This window comes from Betta splendens, unplaced genomic scaffold, assembly GCF_900634795.4.
Source record: "Betta splendens unplaced genomic scaffold, fBetSpl5.4 scaffold_29, whole genome shotgun sequence".
Lineage (NCBI taxonomy): Eukaryota > Metazoa > Chordata > Actinopteri > Anabantiformes > Osphronemidae > Betta > Betta splendens.
The window spans coordinates 630338-651699 of NW_026577848.1; the positions used below are offsets into that span (position 1 = coordinate 630338).

Below are 21362 nucleotides of genomic sequence, written 5' to 3' on the forward strand. Positions count from 1 at the left end.
TTCAAAGCTTCCCATGCTTCCACAGAGAACCAACGTGTGACAAGCATCTGTGGAGTCTGTAGATGGTAAAAGACTCTCCTTCTGCTAGTTTATTAGCTTCAGTCAATGTGATCAACTCTGCAGCCTGAGCAGAGTAGTGTCTTAGCAAAGAGCCAGACTTCAAGACGACCTCTTGATAGTAACGTTCAGCATGTTGAGTAAGGTGGTGTTGCATCTAAGCCATCGGGCTGTAGAAAGATGTGATGTTTTCCAAAAGAATCAATGACACAGTATGAGGACAAAAGAACAGAAGTCGTACAACCTGATTTCTCATTCACTGTTTGAGTGAAAGGTCGCATAGGGTCAGATCAGGAAGACCCAAAGTAGGAGCCGACTGAAGAGCAAGCATGAGGTCAATAAACGTTGTTCAGCCTCAGACGTCCACGTGAGACAAGAAGTGGACGATGAAGATGTCTGCATCAGAACCCTGAGTGGGGCCTCAGAGAAGGTAAAGTTAGGAACGAAAGTCCTACAATAAGAACAAAGACCTAGAAAAGACATCAGCTGTTTTTACGTGCACGGTTTAGGCAGGTCTCAAATTGCTTTAACTCTGTTGGGTGAGATGGATTTGCCATCAGCTGTAATTACAATGACCCAGAAAATAACCTTTGTCTGAACAAACTGTAATTTAGACAGGCTCTGTTTGTGGCCTGTAGCATCCAATGTTTCAGTAGCTTAGTGGTGTCTGCAGTAACACCATCTATGGCTTCCTTCAAGAGGCTGTTGTTGTTTACATGGTCTGTGGTCAGATTTAGGTGTGATGACCACTGGTTCACATCCTCTGATCAAACCTACATCATATTTGTGTGTGAGCCACAGGGAAGCAGGGCTTCCTGTAAGGCTGAGTGTTGGGTCAGAGCGTCTGAAAAATCAAAAATAAAAACAAAAGCATGTAGTGTGTAATTAAAATACGGAGGCACCCAGTTCACTGTTTGCTGCACATAACAGGCAGAATAAAAATAAGTTTTCTAAAACTATGCAAAGTAGGTGAATACGTCACATGGGGTCAGAAGTCGTTCACCAGTCTCCACCCCGTTGACATCTGTTCACGAAAGGACCCACGTCCTGTCATCTGTCTCCATCATGTTTTCACAGAGGGACGTGTGGAACTGTAGAATAAACATCAAAAATCTTTTTGTTCGTTAGTAAAAGAAATCGCAAGCGCAGACCTATTCATCCCAAAAGAGGGAAGTTGAGGTCAGTTTGAGTGTGTGTGTGTGAAATCATAAACAAGCTGTGATGCAGCCTGTGTGAGGGCCTCAGTTACAGCCCCCCCTCAGCAGCCAATGATAAGAGCACAGCTGAGCTGAAGTTAACACCAACAAAAGAGGGATTATTTAGAATGTCTGTAGATGTAACCTGCACTCCGTCTGGAGTGGAAATAAATCAAATACCTAAACTACACATCAGATCTCTTCCTAAAAATTTAACTAGGCATAAATTTGAAAGCAACAATAAATCTCAAGGTGTCTTGCTGTCAGATGTTGCACAAGACAGTGAAAGAATAAGTTTTTCTTTTATTGTCTGGTACGTACAGTAATTAATATTACTTCTCTCTAATAGTCGTCTTCCCTTTAATAGTCATTAATAGTCTGTTTCAGTCAGTCTCAGTCTTCCTATAGTCTGGTTTTGTTTTTGTTTTCTTCTAGTCTGGCCAGACAAACCTATAGTGTGCACAAATCTTTTTAGAAACATGGAGGATTTTATTCTGAATTTGTTGCAAATTGAAATAGTTTGAACCCATCAGACTGCAAAGTCATGCAGCAGTTGTCATTTAGCTGTTTGTCATCATTTTAAAATCACTGTGGGATTTTTTTTTTTTGAGCAAAAAGCGATTCTTCATTGCGAGCAGATAAGCATGAACATGAATTTGAGCGTGTATCAGCTGTAAGCGTGTTTCTTCATTGCGTGTGTGAATGTGTGTGTGTGTTTGCGGTACCGTCTTGTACGTCACGTGAAAAGGAACCGTCACCTTCCTCCTTCCCCAACCATCAGTCTGATGTGAGCGCCAGTGGTGAAGCCTTTCAATGGGACAGTTGTTCCTCGATGACAGACCTTTCCTGGATCCTCGCATGCAGCTCTATTGGGCCGATCACGTCTGAAGCCTCTCCTGTTGTTTCAACCAGTGTCCGTGTCAGAGCACGTCTTCTCACTCTGCTGTTGCTCTGTCCTTGTTTTCCTTTGCTGATTGTCATAAGCAGGTGTCTGTGTCAGACACACACGCTTGTAGTAGCTGGTTCATCTGATGAGCCCAGAACGTGACGGCTGCAGACGTTGTGGGAGTCAGTGAGGCGTCCATGCTGTGGTCTGTGTCCTCCAGCTGCTGTGGTGTCAGAGCTTCCACCCTGTTCTGGTTGTTGATCAGGCGCTTCTTCTCCTTCGGTTCTTCTGCTGATGGTGGGAAAGGAGTCCAGATCCGGATTTACCCTCATCGTGCTCAGTTCTGCATTAGAATAGAGAGCAGAAACAATGGGAGCATTTGCTCTTGACATGATGTGTGTGTGTGTGCTGTGTGTGTGTGTGGTGTATGGCATGTGTGTGTGTGTGGCGAGTGCAAACAATTCTTCCCCAGAGTTGTTATCTCCTTTTTTTTCTGTTACTCTCATCTCTCTTTTGTTTCTTTTAGGGCTTTAGTTTTGATAGTTTTGCTTTTTCAGATCTTTTCTTTTGTATCTAACTTTTCTTTTAAAGGTGCATATGTCTTTTACGCTAAGTGATTCTCCTTTTGAACCCATAACCAGTTTCCCACTCATGGAAACATGAAACGCACTAATAACCATATTTACTTTTTACTTTTAATTACTTTTACTTTTGTAATGCTGCTGTCTGGTGGTGAAGACTCAAATTGCCCCGAACCCGTCTTTCAGAGTCCGGCGGTTTCCTGCCTTAGATTTTTTGTGTGTTCCGGCCGGAACCTTCCCAAAATGCCTTTTCATCGCACGTCTCCGTAAAAAGGGAACCAACCTGATCTGGCGACAGAGCCTTTCCCGAAGTATTTCCTCAACGTTAGGCCCCTCTAGGCCCGGGTCCCTCGTATCTTGAAAATACTTCACTCTGCAAACGCGCTCCCTCTTTCAGAAGCCGTCTTTTATACTCAGTCCCCCACGTGTGGACCACGCACAGATCAAAAAACATGTCTGTATCCTCAGTACAGACGGAAGCTCGATTCCACGAGCCAACCCTTAGCAACCGACGTCTCACCACCCAGAGCAGACTTTCACCTAATTAAGAACATGTAATATTGGGATTTTTTTTCTTTTTTCTCGATCTAATTAATTTTCCTAATCAAATTTAGTGTTTCAACCAAACAGACGATTTCTTTCCTTTTTTTTTCAACCAATTGAAATGTTTCAGCTAAATTAAAAATAAAAGTTCCAATCAAAGGAATCTCTCTCACCGAGCCGAGCCAAATTAGGATTTGAGTTTAAATCTGAGTTCGTGGATCTCGTCAGAGGCGATCCAGACGGGTGAGCAGTCCTCCCAGCTCTGAATGTCTGTAGAGGTTTGGAGGCTGAGCAACCCTAGTCCTCAGGACTATCGTCCCTGGTCACACCGTCCAGACGACCTGCAGCGGGATCCTGCCGACAACGCCAATTTCTGTGGTGGAAATTTTCCATAAAGAAGCAGATGAGAGAGTTGTCCTTTTGTGCGATTTATTGAAATAATAAAGAAAATAAAAATAATGGGGAAAGCAAATAAAAAGCATGGATGTTGATCGTGCACATCAACAAACCAAAAACCAGCTGGGGAGATCAGTGCACACACCACGAAGGTGTGATGCAAAGAGCCCACGATCCTCAAGTTGCTTCTGCCTTTTAGCTTCTCTGTCCGACTAGGGTGGAATGTCTTTCTAACCCAATCAAATTACATGCACCATCTCCTCCCTGTCGCAGTGTGTGTGAAGATATTTACATTCTCACACCTGCATTGCTGACGTCCAACTATCTGTGAGAAAGGAGCACCAAGTCTCAACAGACAGAGACACAACTCCCCGACCTTGGGTTTGGGAGCTAGAGTTGAGAGTCTATCAGGCAGAGACAACCATTGAACAATGTAGGTCAAATGTCAAATGCATACAGTAAGACAAAACATAAGATATTAATTGCAGAACATAAGTCATAAATCATATAATAACTGCATAGAAGTAAGGAAGACACAATTTTTCCCATAACAATGGGGTTTCAGTCTTTGTATGTTTTGAAGAAGTAGAAAGTGCTGGTGAGTGGTGTGTTCAACATCCCCACAGACGTTACAAGACACTGTATGTCTGACCCTGGCTTTATGGCTTGGCTGATTTCTCACATCCTTCCTACTAACGGGTCCAGGCTGAAGTGGCCCGTGTTGTAGCACCCGCTCCAGCATTGTGATTAGGTGGTCAAGGCGGTCAGCTGCTCCATCTCTCCCCTGAGTCGGCGGTGAGGCTAAAACATGTTCAGTGACAGGTTTCACACTGCATGTGTGGGCCTTCGCTTCCTGCTGCTGGGCAGTTATCGCCGTAGCCCCTCTCAGCTGGGACACCTGCCTCCGGTCCCTACTATGCTCAACAAGCTTTTCATGTACATCAGTGGCCGTCCATTGCTGTAGTGGCTTGCACTTGAATAAGAGAGATAGTTCAGGGTCGGGGCAATGGCGGATGAACATGGCAGTAAGGTCAAGGCACAGGTTGTCAAATGTCTTATTTTGTCTCTTTAGGCAGTCTTCTGTCACCTCCATAGCTCTATTAAGTCTCAACCAGCAGTCAAAAGGGCGTTCATTTGGGGTCGGCAATGTGGCATAGAAATCTGCTAGAGGCATCCCAGATGAAACTGTGTCACTAAAGTGCTGCTTTAGTATTTCAAAGATGGGACCTGGGCCTGTGCTTAGTTTCAGGCTTGGATTACTCCGTATGCCTACTTTAACCACCTCACGTGCCCTTCCACAGATCTTACTCAACACTTCATCAGCTTGTTCAGCCACGGGAACACCCTTCTTCAAGTAAGCCAACATCACCGCCTCCCACTCTTGAACAGTATGGGTGTCATGGCTGTCCCCTTTAAAACTTACTGGCTCTGTGATGTCTGACCTAACTATTACATTCAGCAGAGACGGATCTATAGGAGCGTTTCTCAAAACCCCAGTTGTCCCACAGCCTAAACGTGACTCAATGCAAGATGCTATGCTTTCTCCTATGGAGAGACCAATTTGGGATGCTATGCCTGCCAGAAATTCCTCTGTTTTGCCCTCACTGTTTAATCCTTAAGTGGGGGAAAAACTTTGTGGGGTCTCTAATGTTTTCATTAGCAGCTAGATCATCGAAAACTGGTTTAGGAGTGGATGAATCAGAAGAAAATAGAAATTTGGCTCTGCCACGGCCAACAGGCGATACTGGGCTGAACGTCACCTGTCCTCTCCCCCTACCATGTGTTCCATTACCCGCCATGTTGCGTCTCAAGATTAATGTTACTGTGCAATTATCAAAAAAAAGAAACTTAATACTCTACACTGTGACAGTCAATGTGTAGGCAATCAGGAAGTAAACAGCAATTGCACCTAAAAGGGAAAAAAAAGTTAAACATTCATATCCAACCTTACTGTCCAGACGAAACGGGCAGGATACCGTAGCTTAGAGATGTCCAACTCGAGACCTCCCACTCGACTCAGCGTCGATCTTTTGAAGCAGAAGTGTCGTCAAGCAGAATCTCGAGCGCGTTCCGAATCACGTGACCAATGAGAGCGAGAGGTGTCGATACGTCACGTGACTGCCGAGCGGCTTAAGTGCAGTTTGAACGGACGGTTGTTTTAATATGTCAGAGCTTTATAAACGTGGCAAGCGGTCCGCAGATGATCTATAAGATGATAGATGATCTATAAGATAGACAGGTTTCACATTACAGACATCTGTAATGTATTTATGACAAGTTCAAAATGTAATTAAAGACTAAAACTACATTTTGACAAGTCGCAATTCCAATACAAATATCTTTATTAGTCAGACGTCAGTGCCGTGCAAACGGCTCTTCTCCAAAGCTGGAGAAGTGGTGAGAATGTGATTAAAGTCATGTTCTGTGGAAAAATAAAATGAAATAAAGGTCTTTGATTAAACTAACTGACAAACATGTCTCCTCAATGTAGTAATAATCAGAGTTGCAGTAGAACCAAATACAGCTCTAATAACATCGGACATCAAACATGTTTGCCACATCAAGGCTACTTATACATTATTATCCAGAGAGAAACACAATTACACACCTTTGATTAATTAAGTTTTATTTGACAATAAAACATGGACTGTGATCCTGAACAACCACGTATCAGAGAGGGTTTGATGGTCAGTCTGCTCAAGCAGTTCTCACGTACAACCAGCAGATGTCGCTGTTCTGACTATGTCGTGATGGTGTCGAGCAATGTGTCGATTTCAGCCCAACTGTGTCATAGTTGCTCAGTGATTCATGAGGCTTCGATTTCGCCATCTCTACCGTAGCTACATGTAGTGTGTTTTCACAATTCTCTCAAAAGTGGCATAACACCACCCCCTCGTGACCGAAGCCGGTACTGCACCCAAAGTCCGTCGTCGATTCCGTTGCTGCGCGGACACGATGAAAACTCGATATGCGCCGATGAGTTCGGTCGTGTCCCTGTAGATTCAGTACTTGGTGTCACTGATGATAATTTGGAATGCAGAGCTCCTCACCAACAGTACAGTCCCGCTGGAAGGTCCTGTCTCCTCAGTCGCGCCAGAAACCGCCAGATATTAGACGAGTCCCTCCGCCGAAAAAAAATGATCTTGACGTCGGGTCACGGCACCAATATAACTAACTCAATTGAACTTTGCGTCCAACCGGTTAGTTTAGCAACCCTCCTTTAGTGACTCTGCGTTGTGTTTTATATGTTAAATGACGGTCGGGAGGACGTCGTCTGTTCACTTTGTACCGTTTATTTATGCGACTAGCACAAGGTACTCATCTCCATGCAGTTAGCATCCTTGAAGCAAAACCTTTCCCAAAAAGAGAGAACAATACGCATGTGCAAAACACTCAAACAAACTTCCTGGACTGAACAACAGTCTGGCCATTCACGCTGCCATCGCTACTTTTTCAGTGGGGTCATCAGGCGTCGTTCTTGACTTCTTCCCCGCCACAACTCTTTAGTCTTCTTCTTCTCTCTTGTCTTCTTGGTGACACCCCACCCCGGAGGGGGGAAGACAGCGCCCACAGCTGACCACAAGTGGAATTAATATTAACTCCGTTACACAGGTTCTGAGGTGTTTGAGGTCGTTAGTGTACAGTGGGGCTTACATGTTACAGCTAAATATTTTCCTCAAAGTACATTCATAAATTCAGTAAAATCTTTGACTTTGATTCAATACTGATCAACATTTTTACTTTTAATCCAGGCAAGTCAAAAACATAACAACCCATAATTTTTCAAGATTTCTGCTCCAAAGTCTAATGCTTAGACCGAAGGTATTCAGAGAGCTCAGACTCCATTTAGAGAAAACAGAGCAGAAGGAGGAAATTTTAATTAAACACCAAGAAGAAGAAGAAAAGTTGAGAAGGTTAGTGTTTAACAACATTACTGTGACTGAACTTGTTTGTTAATGTAGAGCAGAGATGTCAAACTCAAACCAGCCCCTTGCTGGTTTGAGTTTGTTTCTCCTTCCCTCTTGGTGTTTTGAGTTTTCCAGTGTCCACGTTAACTGGAAGCCGACTGATTGCTCGCCGTTCTGTTGTCGGGTGTTTGTTCTACATAAGTTTGATGCTGAATCAAGCAGCTGTAGTCGCAGACAAACTGCTGAAAACCGGTTCAACAGGTTTTATGTAATATTCCATGTTTATGTGCTGCGTCAGAGATTAAACACAAACTGTCATTATTCATGATAATGTAAGAAACAGAAACATTAATCATTAAAAACAAATGACAAGAAAAATTATAAGGAGATAATTTATTATTTAATCCATGTGGAGATACTGTATTAGGGCGGCACGGTGGTGCGGTGGGTAGCACTGTCGCCTCACAGCAAGAAGGTTCTGAGTTCTGTCTCAGAAGTCTGTCTATATGTTGCCCTGCGATGGACTGGCGACCCGTCCAGGGTGTACCCTGCCTCTCGCCCGTAGCCAGCTGGGATAGGCTCCAGCACCCCCGTGACCCCGCACTAGGGAGTAAGCGGTTAAGAAAATGGATGGATGGATACTGTATTATATATATTGTAACTCAGCTTCTTAATAAATCAGTGGTGTAATATCTGCTGATGCTACAAATAGCTTTATGTTTTACAGCTACTCATCAGTTGTTCTGTTGTTTGTCTCAGTTAACAGCTTCTCTACATTGGTGTTACTGTAAACATTAAACTGTTTTCAGACACTACATGAATAGAGACTAAGTTTTTTTAAACAGATCAGTTTCACTTCATTCTTGTCTGTGACATGTGGACAGACCAGATGAGCTGCTGGACACTAAGTATTGAAACAGTGAGCGAGGAAACCAGGCTCTGCTGGGTTTAAACCTTGTCTATGTGCTGGTGACCAGTTCACCTTTGTCACACTTTATGTTAGAAAAAGCTCTTAGAAGCGGTTCATTCAGTCGGTTCTGTGAAACACTTGAGCACAGTTTACACTGCATTTAAAAATGAAATCATTCTAGAACCATATTGGACAGAGTGTTGCTGCTGAGCTCTGATGCTCTTTACGTGTTTGTGGGAGGTAATGACTGATCCACAGACAGAATCCATCCAGTTCTATTCAAGCAAAGACAGAGAAAAGTCCCAGGACGCCAGCAGATGAGCTTCCAAGTCAGAGTTCTCTTTAATCTGTGTCCACACATCTGGATTAACTGTCCAGAATAGTTCCAGTCCGATGATATGAAGCTGCATTGACTTGTCTCCTTTGGCAGAAACAGAAACTGGTTCCAGTTCAGTGAGCGCTGCAAAGGTCTTAGGCCCCGCCCCCAAAGGCTCTAATTGCTTAAGAACCGTATCTCAGGCCAGTACCAATCTCTGCACCGTTTAATGTACTCAACAATTAGAATCAGAGTCATTGTGAGTCAAGTGACGTCTCTGTGATTTACTGTTAGTTTATGTCAATGTGATCAGACTGGTTGTGGTCCCTGACAGAAGTAGAGCAGCTGGTGCAGCTTCCTCTGCCTCCCACTGTCTGACTGCATCCAGCTGACACTGATTTGAACCACAGAAGAAGAGACAATCAGTGGAGGAGCTGCTAATGATGATGAAGGATTTGGTGGCTCAGTGTGTCCTTAAGTAAGACACGTCACACTAGCTTTCTGGGCACCGCACTGTGGTTGCCCACTGCCCCTCTTAGGGGATCGAACTTTTCCATCCCCTGGGTAAAAATGCAAAGAATAATTTCCTCAATGTGGGCTCAATTAAGTTCAATTATTTCAATTTGAATTGATGTGCAGATGAATAATTTGTGTTTCTTCTCCACATGAAGGTAAAAAGTGTGACTCCAGCAGCATGAACGAGTGTGAGGACAGAGAGGAGGGAGCCCCTCCCTCTAAAACCAGTCTGTGTGGGGACCATGAGAACCAGAACAAAGCTCAGAGGTGATGATTCTGTCTCCAAGTCACACACACATCACTGATTTACTGTTACTGCTCATTTAGGACTCAGTGTGTGAGAGTCACTGTAGGTGTTTTCCTATCAGGTCCCATCAGAGGCGAGGATCTGCTGAACCTGGACCTGGACCTGAACCTGGACCCAGCTGTGTGTCCCTCAAGAGCGACCGGTCAAACGAACTTGTTATTAATTTCAAAGATCAACCTGTATCAGAGTCACAGTAAGTTGTTGTCAATTTGAATCATTCTGAACAATCTGATGTAAACTTTCTCTGATGATAAACATGTTTGATCTGGTTGATTTGGTTGACACCTTTCTGTGTGGAGTTTGCACGTTCTCCCCGTGTTTGCGTGGGTTCTCTCCGGGTTCTCCGGCTTCCTCCCACAGTCCAAAGACGTGCATTAGGTTGATTGGCTTCTCTCCATTGCCCGTAGGTGTGAGTGTGTTGTGTGTCTATGTGTTGCCCTGCGATGGACCTGTCCAGGGTGTACCCTGCCTCTCGCCCGTAGCCAGCTGGGATAGGCTCCAGCACCCCGTGACCCCGCACTAGGGAGTAAGCGGTTAAGAAAATGGATGGATGGATGGACTTTAGTTGTGATGTTGTTGCTGTGGAGACGACTGTTTGTCCTCAGTGTCGACACCAGAGCCGACGCCCAACAATAAATGAATGTAGGAAGTAGTTAAATGTTCCTAGTTCAACATATTCCCACTGGCAGCTGCCCAGTACAACCAGTCTGATCCCAGCAGACTCCTTGTTCCAACACTTCAGCCTTGTTCAGTGAGGGAGGCAGAGATATATGTTGTTCAGAGCTGAGACTGAAGCAACTGACTGACAGTAAACCTTCACCACTACAGGGAGTCTCTGACTCACTGCTCACATCCAACATCACTTCATGGACCTTTACCTTGTGTGTGTCTCTGTGTGGACTCATTCTTCATGGTTCCTCCACAGAGTGGACCAGTAGAGCTCAGAGGTTCCCAGTGCTCAGTCTGTCCAGCAGCACCAAACACAGCTGGACTCCATATTTATGGTCTGTACATGTACAACTACTACTGTTCATCTGTTGTGTTCAATCATCTCATGCTGCACTTTTTAGACCAGCGGATGTCAGTGTGTCCAACATGGATCTGATGTTTGGCTCCATGGTTTTAGTTGGATCAGGTCATTCATATAGTTTCTGTTCCAGCTGCTGGAGGAAAACATTGTCACGTTTGTGAAGAAGGAGCTGAAGAAGATGCAGAAGGTTATGAGTCCAGATTACCCAGAATGCTTAGAGAGTCAGAGGGAGGAAGAGGAGGAGTTGGAGGATGAGGATGAAGAGCAGAGGAAGAGCAGCAGAGACGCGTTCCTGAAGATCACAGTGAACTTCCTGAGGAGGATGAAGCAGGAGGAGCTGGTTGACTGTCTGCAGAGTAAGAGGATTTATCAACATTTAACATCACAGACACAATCACACATTTACTGATGTGTTGGAGGTTAACTTTGTTAAATGTGGAATACAATTATTATTCATATACAGCAAAGTTCTTAACTTCACTAGTTCTAATGTTTCAGGCTCTTTCATAATTTGTGGTAACACAAAGACTTGAATCAAGGAACCAGACATTTGTTGACACCTCAAGCTTTGTCTTCTTTGTGTTTTGTTAGACCCAGATCTGATGGTTCCAGTACCAGAGCCACGGCCCATCACATATTACCAGCAGATGCTTCAATCAAACCTCCAAGACCAGTTTCTGTGTGTGAAACCAGGCTGGTCAGAAGTCGACCAACGTCTGGATGACATCTACACAGAGCTGTACATCACAGCTGGGCCGGATTCACACATCAACACACAGCATGAGGTCCAACAGGTTGAGACGACACAGCAGAAGCAAAGATCAGCAGAGGAGCCAGTGAAGCCCAGTGACCTGTTCAAACATCCCCCTGGTAAATACAGACGCATCAGAACAGTGTTGACCAATGGAATCGCTGGGATTGGAAAAACAGTCCTTGTGAACAAGTTTATGTTGGACTGGACCCAACAAAGGTCCAATCAAGACGTGCATCTGATTTTCCCCTTCACCTTTCGTCGGCTGAATCCACTAAAGGGACAGAAGTTTAGTTTGTCAGAGCTCATTCATGAATGTATCCCAGAAACTGAGTCCATCAGCCTGGAGGCTCTGAATTACATCTTTACACATCTACAGTCATCAGGAAACAGCAACTATGACAAGAGCAGCTTCAAACTCCTGTTTGTGTTTTTTTTTTTTTTTTTTTTTTTTTACCAAGCAAATCTGTTAAGTAAACAATCGGAGCAAAAAAAAATAAAATAAAATAAATAAAATAAATAAGAAGCATGGATGTACCTTAGGCTAACACATTCATAACTAAACAATTTTTGTGCTGTGGTTTACCTTGGAGATTAATACTAATACCAATAATAGTGCTAAGGTATGTGCACATACTAATACAAACGAATACATACAATATACATACATATGTGCATTATTATACATATCCCATACTACTTAATAAAAGTCATGACATACAACACCACAAATTCCATATTCACACATTATTCATGTTGGTAGTGATAAGTATCAATAATACTTACAGTTGGATTTGGAAAGTGTCCCACTACAAGGTTAGTAAGGCTGTAGCTTAACATTATTCACCCAAAGGGTGAGGCAGACGTTGGTGCATGAACAATGCCACTTGTGGAAGCCAGGGTGATGTGAGGGGCTCCGCCACTACGCCCATCCAGCAAGCAGAGGAAGGAATCCTAGCAGCCAGGGAGCACACACACCTTCAGTTCCAGGAGGGCAGGTGTTGCGACCCAAGCCGCCCACACAGAGCCCCCCAGGCAGAGCTGCAGCAGCCACAGAGACAGCACCCGAGGCCAGAGTGGGCCACCGGGGGTCAACGCTGTCCGCCCCATGAGAACCAGGGGCAAACACTCCCCCCGGCGGGAGGGTCGGCCTGAAAGAGTAGAGCCCGAGGACCCACGGTCCGTAGGGAGCCCGCCAGAAGATGCCCCCGCGCCCAGAGTGGGGCCCGCCCCCAGTCCACCACCCCCACACGGGCGGAGCGGGGCCTACCCCATCGGCCCGACCTCATCCCCTGGCGCTACAGCGGCCTGCAGCACAAGGCCAGCAATTGGTGGGGTCAGCAGAAAAGAGACCACCCAGGCAGACGATCATCGTACCCCGGGCGAAAAACCGGACCCCCCACACTTCAACCGCACCACACGCATACCAACTCACACAAACACAGATGCATACACCCACCCACATGTGCAACACACATCATCACATCAACACACACACACACCATAGACTCTCTCATAACAAACTAGTCAATCATACGTGAACCAATGCACTCTCAGATACATTCTCCCACCCACACCATTCGCTTGATCACATTCGTGGGGAGGGTAGGTCTCCGGCCTGCCGTCCATGTGGCCCCAGGCAGGGACCGCAGCTCCTCCCGAGCCCCGACCAACCCCCCCAACCCGGAGGGGGCAGAGGGCAGCAGAAAAAGGCACCCCAGAACCCTGCAACCCAGCTTGGACGTGAGTGTGTGGAACTAAAGTGCACTGAAGGTGGGTGACACCTCCAGGAGCACAACCGCTGGCTGACGGTGTGTCCCCCGGACAGTGCCCCCCCGCGCCCTAAATGTCTTTTTGCAGTTAAAACTGGGTGGTGATCTCTCCATCAGGGCCAGTGGCCGAGGCCACAACTGGCCTCAGCCCCAGGCCCCAGTGAAAGAGCCCACCCCCGGCCCTAAATGTATGTGTATGTAGCTAAGTATGAGGAACTTTGGGAGATACCCAATTCTCCGGGGGGTCCAGCAGACAAAGCCATCAATGGGAAGTCTACTGGCCCCCCCGGAAGGAGCCCCCAGATTCCTGGACAAGTGTGTATGACTAATGCAATTAAAACTGCAGAGCATCCCACTTGGAAGGGACGGAACCACTTCCCAGTAGCCCTGGTCCCTCCATCAGCAGGACGCCCCTTGCAGACCTAAGTGGATGAATGCGGAGAAATGTAGTTGGGAAGCAGAGCTCCAGGGTCCGCAGAGCCAGGTTCCCGACTGGCTCTGCTACCTATCCCACCACCCCCCACAACCCCCAGCCACGAAGGGACAGCCGAGACCCAGGGACCGCAGTACTACTGCCCAGGCGCCACACGCAGCACAGCCAGAGCCATCCTCACCCTTCTTTCACACTTACCCATTCTCTCGCTCAAGTATGCCCATGCTCGCCCCGTGTAGTGTGACACTCAAACCCACACATATACTCTGCGGTTGTGCATTGAGGGCCAGCTTCCGCCCAGGGCCCAATGAAGGTTCTAGCCTGAGTAGTCCGCCAACCCCCCCTGCAACAGGCCCGAGCAGTTACCAGAGGGCGTCGGACCGCTAGGGCAGGCAGCGCCCCACCCGAGCAGGGGCAGCGCCCCAGGGGAGAGACACCTCTCCGGGCACAGGCAGGCACCCCCAGAGGGAGTCCCCCAAACGCAGGTTACCCAGGTCTCCACCCCCAGGTCCGCCCCCGCACACCGGCAGGGAGGCCCGCCTCCGGCTCTCCGGAGACAGGCACACGCCAACCCTCAAAATGGTCCCACCCCGGCACAGGGCCGCCGGTCCCAGCAGCCACCACACCCCCGCCGCAGGGGACCCCTGCGGCCAGCCCTGAGTCCACCAACCCGTTGTCCCGGTTCTTTAGGCAGGCAGGCACCACCAACCACCAGTCACCCCCCCACCACTGTGCCAGACATGACGCAGCACCCGAGCCCCACGCATCCTTACCTGGAAAAAACGAAAAAAACCATTGTTTTTACATACCACCTGCTAGTAGAGCCACGGAGTTGCTTCCCGGTCCCGGTAGAGCTCTCCGTTGACGTACAGTTTGTCGACGCTGATGACGGCCCTGCAGCCTTCTGCCATGAACCTCTTACGGATGGGGAACAGTCGGCGGCGGCGGTCGAGGATCTCCTTGGGGAACTGGTCGTTGACGCTGTAGTCGGTTCCCTTCAGCTGTCTGCCCCGGCTCTTAACCAGTTCCTTCTGCTTAAAGTCATGAAACTTGGCAACGATGGGTCGAGGACGCTGGCCATCCGGTCGTCTTCCTCCTAGTCTATGCGAACGGTGGAACGCCATCTTGTCGACAACTTCCGCTGGGATCTTCATCTGTTGTTTAATGAAGTTTTTAATTGTGGTTTCCGTGTTTTCCTCCGCCTGTTCTGGAATCCCCGAGAACACCAGGTTGTCCCTCATGCTGCGGGCCTGCAGATCGATGATACCTTCTTTTATTTTTTTATTTTCGGCCGCTAGCTGAGCCACATCCTCCGTCAGGGACTGCACCGTTCCTTTCAGGGCCTCGTTCTCGGTGGCGAGAGAAATCACCTGCTGCTGGCTAAATTCCAGGGAGTCGCGGAGGGCCATAAACTCTTTGTGGAGGAGTTCCACTAGCGCCAGACGTGCGTCGAAACTTGTTATTTTTTTTTCGATGGACTCCAGGATGTCCGTGATGTTTTTATCCGCCGAGCTAGCTCCAGGTGACTCAGGTGAGTCAGACGGACGGGAACGCTTGTTTGGAGCCGTCTCCTTTTTCCCCATTACCAGACGCTCGAAGCACTCGTCGATGTACTCGAAACTTTCTTCGGTGTTATCCAGAATGGTAGGGTGGTTGATTATTTTCCGAAAAATAAGGTAGTTATTTACTTAAATTGGCGGATAGTTTGTCGCGCTGTTGTTTACTACCGGTGTCGCGCCGCCTTGTTGAATTCCTCGTGCTGTTCTCGCAGAGTCTCGCGTTCTCTCACAGCATCGCGTCTCTCCTCCTCACAGCCAAAAACTCCTGTTTGTGTTTGATGGACTGGACGAGAGTCGCCTCCAACTGGACTGTAGCACCAGTGAGAAGGAGACGGGTCAACGTGACGTCACAGAGTCCACCTCAGTGGATGAGCTGCTGACAAACCTCATCAGAGGAAAACTACTACGCTCTGCTCGCATCTGGATCACCACACGACCTGCAGCAGCCAATCAGATTCATGGAGACTTTGTTGAGGTGGTGACGGAGGTCAGACGGTTCACTGACCCACAGAAGGAGGAGTTCTTCAGGAAGAGATTCACAGATGAGGAGCAGAGCAACACAATCATGTCCCACATCAAGACGGCACGAAGCCTCCACATCATGTGCCACATCCCAGTCTTCTGCTGGATCACTGCTACGGTTCTGGAGGATCTGCTGGAAACCAGAGAGGGAGGAGAGCTGCCCAAGACCCTGACGGAGATGTACGCAGAGTTCCTGCGGTTTCAGATGGATCGGACTAAAGACAAGTACGAACCAGAACAGAGCAGCAACTACATCAAGTCATTGGCTAAACTGGCTTTTAAGCAGCTGCTAAAGGGAAACTTGATCTTCTATGAGGAAGATCTGAAAGAGAGCGGCATCGATGTCAGTGGAGCCTCAGTGTGTTCAGGAGTGTTCACAGAGATCTTTAAACAGGAGCGAGGGAGGAAAACCAAGGACAAGATGTTCAGCTTTGTTCATCTGAGCGTTCAGGAGTTTCTGGCTGCTGTTCACATGATGCTCTGTTACACCAACGGGAAGATGGAGGAACTGGAGTAGTTTCTGAGGAAAGACGGAACAAATAACTATCATCATTTTTCTTCTTTTTATTATTATAACAAAGATTATTCATCTCTGGATGTTGTCGTGAGTAGAACCATGTTTAAATCCCTCCTCAGTCCAAGTGGCCACCTGGACCTGTTTGTTCGCTTCCTTCATGGCCTCTGTCTGGAGTCCAACCAGAGAATCTTAGGAGGTTTGCTGGGTCACACAGAGAACAGTCCAGAAACCATCCAGAGAATCATCAACAACCTGAAGGAGATGAACAGTGATAGAATCTGTCCAGACAGAAGCATCAACATCTTCCACTGTCTGATGGAGATGAACGACCACTCAGTCCATCAGCAGATCCAAGAGTTCCTGAAGTCAGAGAACAGATCAGAGAAGGAACTCTCCTTGATCCAGTGCTCAGCTCTGGCCTACATGCTGCAGATGTCAGAGGAGGTTCTGGAAGAGTTGGATCTGAACCAGTACAACACATCACTGGAGGGACGACGGAGACTGATTCCAGCTGTGTGGAACTGCAGAAAGTTTCAGTAAGTCCAACATTAATGTGATCATTAATATTCTACAGCAACATGAAGCTGAAGCCTCAGTGTTAAAGAGAAACACTTCACACAGAATCTAAAAGTTCACAGAGTGAAAACATCAACTACTGGTTCCTAGAAAATGTCTTTGTTGAGGATCAGATCAAAGCAGCTGTAAAGTTAGTGAACATCAGGATCTTCTGTCTTTTTGCTCGATGGAGCTTTAAGTCAAATCCAACAGAGAAACTTTAGCTTTAGCTTAGTTTCACTTTGTGATGGATGAGACCAACTGAGCTACAGCTGCTTCAGCATCAACATTCATGAAGTCAGTTTGTGTCACAGACACTTCACATTTATAGACTTTATATTTTCTGTCATCACAGACTTACTAGATGTGGACTCACAAAGACTCACTGTGAAGTTGTGGCCTCAGCTCTAAAGTCCAACCCGTCACATCTGACACATCTGGACCTGAGCTTCAACAACCTGCAGGACTCAGTGAGGGTTCTGTGTGCTGGACTGGAGAGTCCTCACTGTCGACTGGAGACTCTGAGGTCAGTGTTTTTCCTGGTTCATGTCTCAGCAGCAGTTTTTCAGCTCATCACTGTAAACGTCTCCACTTGAATCTAGAATGAAAAGAGACTCGTGTCAGAAACCTGCAGGAATAATTGACAGTTTGTTGTGACTCTAAAGTCTACGAAGATCATGAACAGAAGTTTGTGATGTATTTTTCTTTAAATGTGACACAACAGCACAGACTCAGAGTAAATCATGTCTCCACATGTTTGAAGGATCTTTAGTGGCGTCTGATTCGTCTCCATCAACAGGCGACACTTCAACCTGTGTGTGATGCTTCCTGTCAGACAATGATGTCACTTTGTAGAAACACAAGCAGGAAACAGGAGCATGAATATGAGGCTGCAGACATGTTGCTACAGAAGGTTCAAGGTTCCATGTAGAACCAGAGGAGAGAACCTCCATCTGACTGGGATCAGTTCTAAAGATGATTCACGTCATCAATAATGGTCAGTTTGGAGTTTGATCCAAACATTAGTCTGAACATTTTCCATCAGACGACACAGAATAGTTCAGATTTAGAGAGAAGACGATGAATGAAAGGAACCAGCTGAAGTCTTTGATCCAACACGTCTGTTTTTCTACTGGTTCCAGCAGCAGCTTGTGAATCAGTGCTGACATCAACAGGTGTATGAATGTTGTGCTGACATGTGGATGATGTGTAGAAGCTGAGATCATGACGACACAACAACACAAGCACAAAGTCACTCTGCTCATTATTAATGCTTTGATCCACATCTTTGATTCTTTATTCAGATTGAGTTACTGGAGTTTGTTTATCAGTTTAGACAGGAACATTTCAGTAAGGATCATATTGTTGGTTCTGTCTCCATCAAGACCACATGGAACAAACCAAACAATAAATATACAAAGATGTTGTTGAAGAATGTTAAAGAGAGAAAATCATGACGACACCATGAGACACTGAATGGGTTCAACTGACTCTATATTTTATACTGTTTCACCTTTGATTCTTTATTCAGATTGACGAGCTCCAGTTTGTCAGAGATCAGGTGTGATCCTCTGGTCTCAGCTTTTGCTCTTTCTGCTCTTATCTGACCATTCACACGGTCACAAATCGTAGTGGAATTCGTAGTGGAAAGATGCAAATTTGATTTTCCCCTTCAAATGCAGGGCCTCTTATGGCTTATAACGATTCTGAGGTATCTGCAAAATTTCTCTCAGTTTTTCTGTACCTGATACTTTTACCAATTGAAAAAAGGAATAGTCAAATCGATAAAATGCTGTTTTTCGTATAGCTTTTCACCTTTTAATTTTGTGCTTTCTTAGGTTGAATGTTAAATACTGTCAGCATCATATCACCCTCTATTTGAACACATAAATCAAGGAACAATTCCAGGCACAGCAAAGAATAACAGCTCTTTAAAGGCACTTTGAAAAGGGTGTTGTTAAGATCAACCCAGACAAAACATTTGACAGATAACACACTATTTGTTTAATTTGTAGCAAATGTTTTATTGAACGGAATAGTAGTAGTCCTTGTGGATACAGAAATAAGAGAAAAACCAAATCAGAAGTTTTTTACTTTTTTTTAAAATTTAGAATGTTTTTACTTGCAGAGCTGACAAATGAACTTTTTCAGTGGTCTCTTTGCACAGGTGTTGTGGTATCACCGTGGACAGCTGTCACAGCCAATCTGTAGAGGCAAAGATTCAAGTGTAACATCAAAGTTATTTTCTAACACAAATTTATTGCTCACATGTTTGGTAGAATTTAGCAATAGTATCAGGTATCAGCTGTCAGTTCAAAAACCACATTTGTGTCTCAATGTGTGTTCATTTTGGAGAAGGATAACTACCTACCCAGTTAGTGTCACCTGCCTGCTCCCCATAGATGTGGCACAGGTTAGCCAGGTCCTCTATATGAAGTTAACAATATTACGCTACACTAACTGACTATTGTTGTTGAGTAATGTAAAAACAAAAACATGCATTAAATGTGCTAATATGAACAAGAAGAGCTCCATGGACTCGAAATTAGGCAAAACTAAGCTTCTTGTGATAACATATTGGCATGAATCACTTTTTGGCAATGTGGAAACAGCATCTTACTGGTTGTACTGGCCTCAGACAGGTACAGATGGTGGTCAAGTGAGCTGGATGGTCATTAAATCTGTTAATATAACCCAGCAGAGCTCAATGAACTTAAAATAAAGGAGAAAGAAGCTTTCATTAAACATATATTGATAAGATCAGATGGACTGGATGCGTATTAAATCTGTAAATATAACAAAGCAGAGCTCAGTCTACCTAAAATAAGGCAGAATTAAGCTTCTGACCAAAACCTTTGCCTCTAATAATCACGGGAAAACATGAAAGCATCTTACTGGTTTAACTGGTCCCATACAGGAAGTTAAAAGTGGTGAAACAACTCGATGGTCACCCGTGCAGTTTCAATCAGACACAAAATGTGAAGAACAAACATGTTGCAGCAACATTGGGTCGTAAAGCTGAGTCCTAGCGTCATGTCATACATTGAGTTAAACAGTCACGATCTAGGATCGCTGAAAAGAGAATTACGATGATTATTTCCGTCGTTTACACAAAATCTAAAAGACGTGACGTTACTACGTCTACTAGAAAACGTGCAGCGGATAATATTTACAAGTTATGGCCGTTTGAAACCGAAATAAGAAGCTGTAGTCCTACACAAACCGAGCTAAACGCCTTAACGAGTCACTTTTTGGCACGACACCTGTCACACCGATGCGTCGGCGCATGTGTCGAGCTCATAGAGCGAAACCCCGTGTCGGTGCGCGTATCAAGTCAACTGTCCAAAGTCAACCGATACAGTTCCTGTATCAGTCACTGTCTGAGGCCCAAACTGTGTTTATAAGGAAGCGCATGTGTCGGGCTGCATCTGCCAAAAGGAATCCATGAGCGTTTGTCGTTCATCGTCAAAGTCATCTATAATTCTTCTCATATTGGTAAATAATGTTTTATTTTATTTTAAGTGAAAGTGTATTAATAAAATAATTAATTATTAAAAAAAAAGTTTTCACTGCATCTATCTAAATTCAGATTAATTTCAAAGTGACTCTTAGTTTACTAATCATATTATTTTATGCAGATTCGACAGAACTTTCCTATTTAAATCAAACCACCTTACAATGTATTGACCCCAGCAACACTTCTAGAGCCCAGATTTAAATCACTCTGGTTCCGCAGTTCCTCTAACTGCAATGAGGCCGTCAGTAGACTGCGGGCAGACTGTGCGTCTGTAGTTGGACGATAACATCCGAAGCGGGTGGTTGGACGCACAAATGATCCCCAGCCGGAACCGTCTTTACAGCAGCGGTGTGCACCCACTTCAGCAATATTTATAAATTTTATAAATGCATATTTGAATGCATTTTCAAATAAAATGTCCAAATAGCATATTGATTGTCAATTGCAAAATGCATTGCCTTTTGAATAAAGACTACAAAAAACATGACGAAACGAAATGCAATTTATATTTATTTATAAGTTTCTATTTAAACTTTTAATTAATAAAACTGGGAATTGAATTGCCACTTTTATTATTGAATTGCCAAATACAAAATGCATTTTCAAATTGAACGACAATATTGCATATTGAATTGCCAATTGACAAATGTATTGTGAATTGGATTTTGAGTCTGAAAAACTTCTATAGTGCAGAGATACCTGGCCAGGTCCCAGGATTCTATGAGATACAACCAAAAGACAACCTCTTCCTTTCCTTATAATGTCTCTGCACACCAGCCTGATTTGTGTCATGTGAACGGGTCTTTTCTACACCTGGAGAAGTTGTATCAAAAAAGCTCAGCAGACTCGATTTTAAAATGTTGGAAAAACATTTTTTTAATAATAACTGTAATAATTTATAAAAAAAAGCATCCTCATTCTCATGTTCACTTAGATTTTCACGTTATGATACATCAACTGTATCTAAAAATATCAATTTTAAATTCAAATGAAGATATGAAATAATACTATAAAAATGACTTAAATTATATTATTGTATGTACTAGGTCATCAGTCAGTGTCAGCTGAGTCTGTCAACTTGGTTGACTGT

General features: G+C 45.1%; 4 protein-coding genes across 11 annotated transcripts in view; 2 read left to right on the top strand and 2 right to left on the bottom strand.

Moving 5' to 3' along the window:
- LOC129603748 (uncharacterized) overlaps positions 1-5589 on the bottom strand; it is a 151362-nt gene extending 145773 nt beyond the window's left edge. Inside the window, exon 1 of the mRNA XM_055506708.1 lies at positions 3261-5589. The gene's annotated coding sequence lies outside the window, so the exon portion shown is untranslated. The remainder of the gene's footprint in view (positions 1-3260) is intronic.
- LOC121202064 (NACHT, LRR and PYD domains-containing protein 12-like) overlaps positions 1-21362 on the top strand; it is a 290159-nt gene that overhangs the window by 129704 nt on the left and 139093 nt on the right. The gene's annotated exons all lie outside the window — the stretch shown is intronic.
- The window catches only part of LOC114850805 (NLR family CARD domain-containing protein 3-like), a 78489-nt gene continuing 66624 nt past the window's right edge, over positions 9498-21362 (top strand). Inside the window, exon 1 of the mRNA XM_055506713.1 lies at positions 9498-9576. The gene's annotated coding sequence lies outside the window, so the exon portion shown is untranslated. The remainder of the gene's footprint in view (positions 9577-21362) is intronic.
- LOC129603749 (uncharacterized) lies at positions 12750-15412 on the bottom strand. The gene is made up of 2 exons (XM_055506714.1): positions 14412-15412; positions 12750-14375 (listed from the first exon to the last, which is right to left on the bottom strand). The coding sequence occupies exon 1, from the start codon at positions 15183-15185 to the stop codon at positions 14418-14420; it is 768 nt and encodes a 255-aa protein (XP_055362689.1). The 5' UTR covers positions 15186-15412; the 3' UTR covers positions 12750-14375; positions 14412-14417.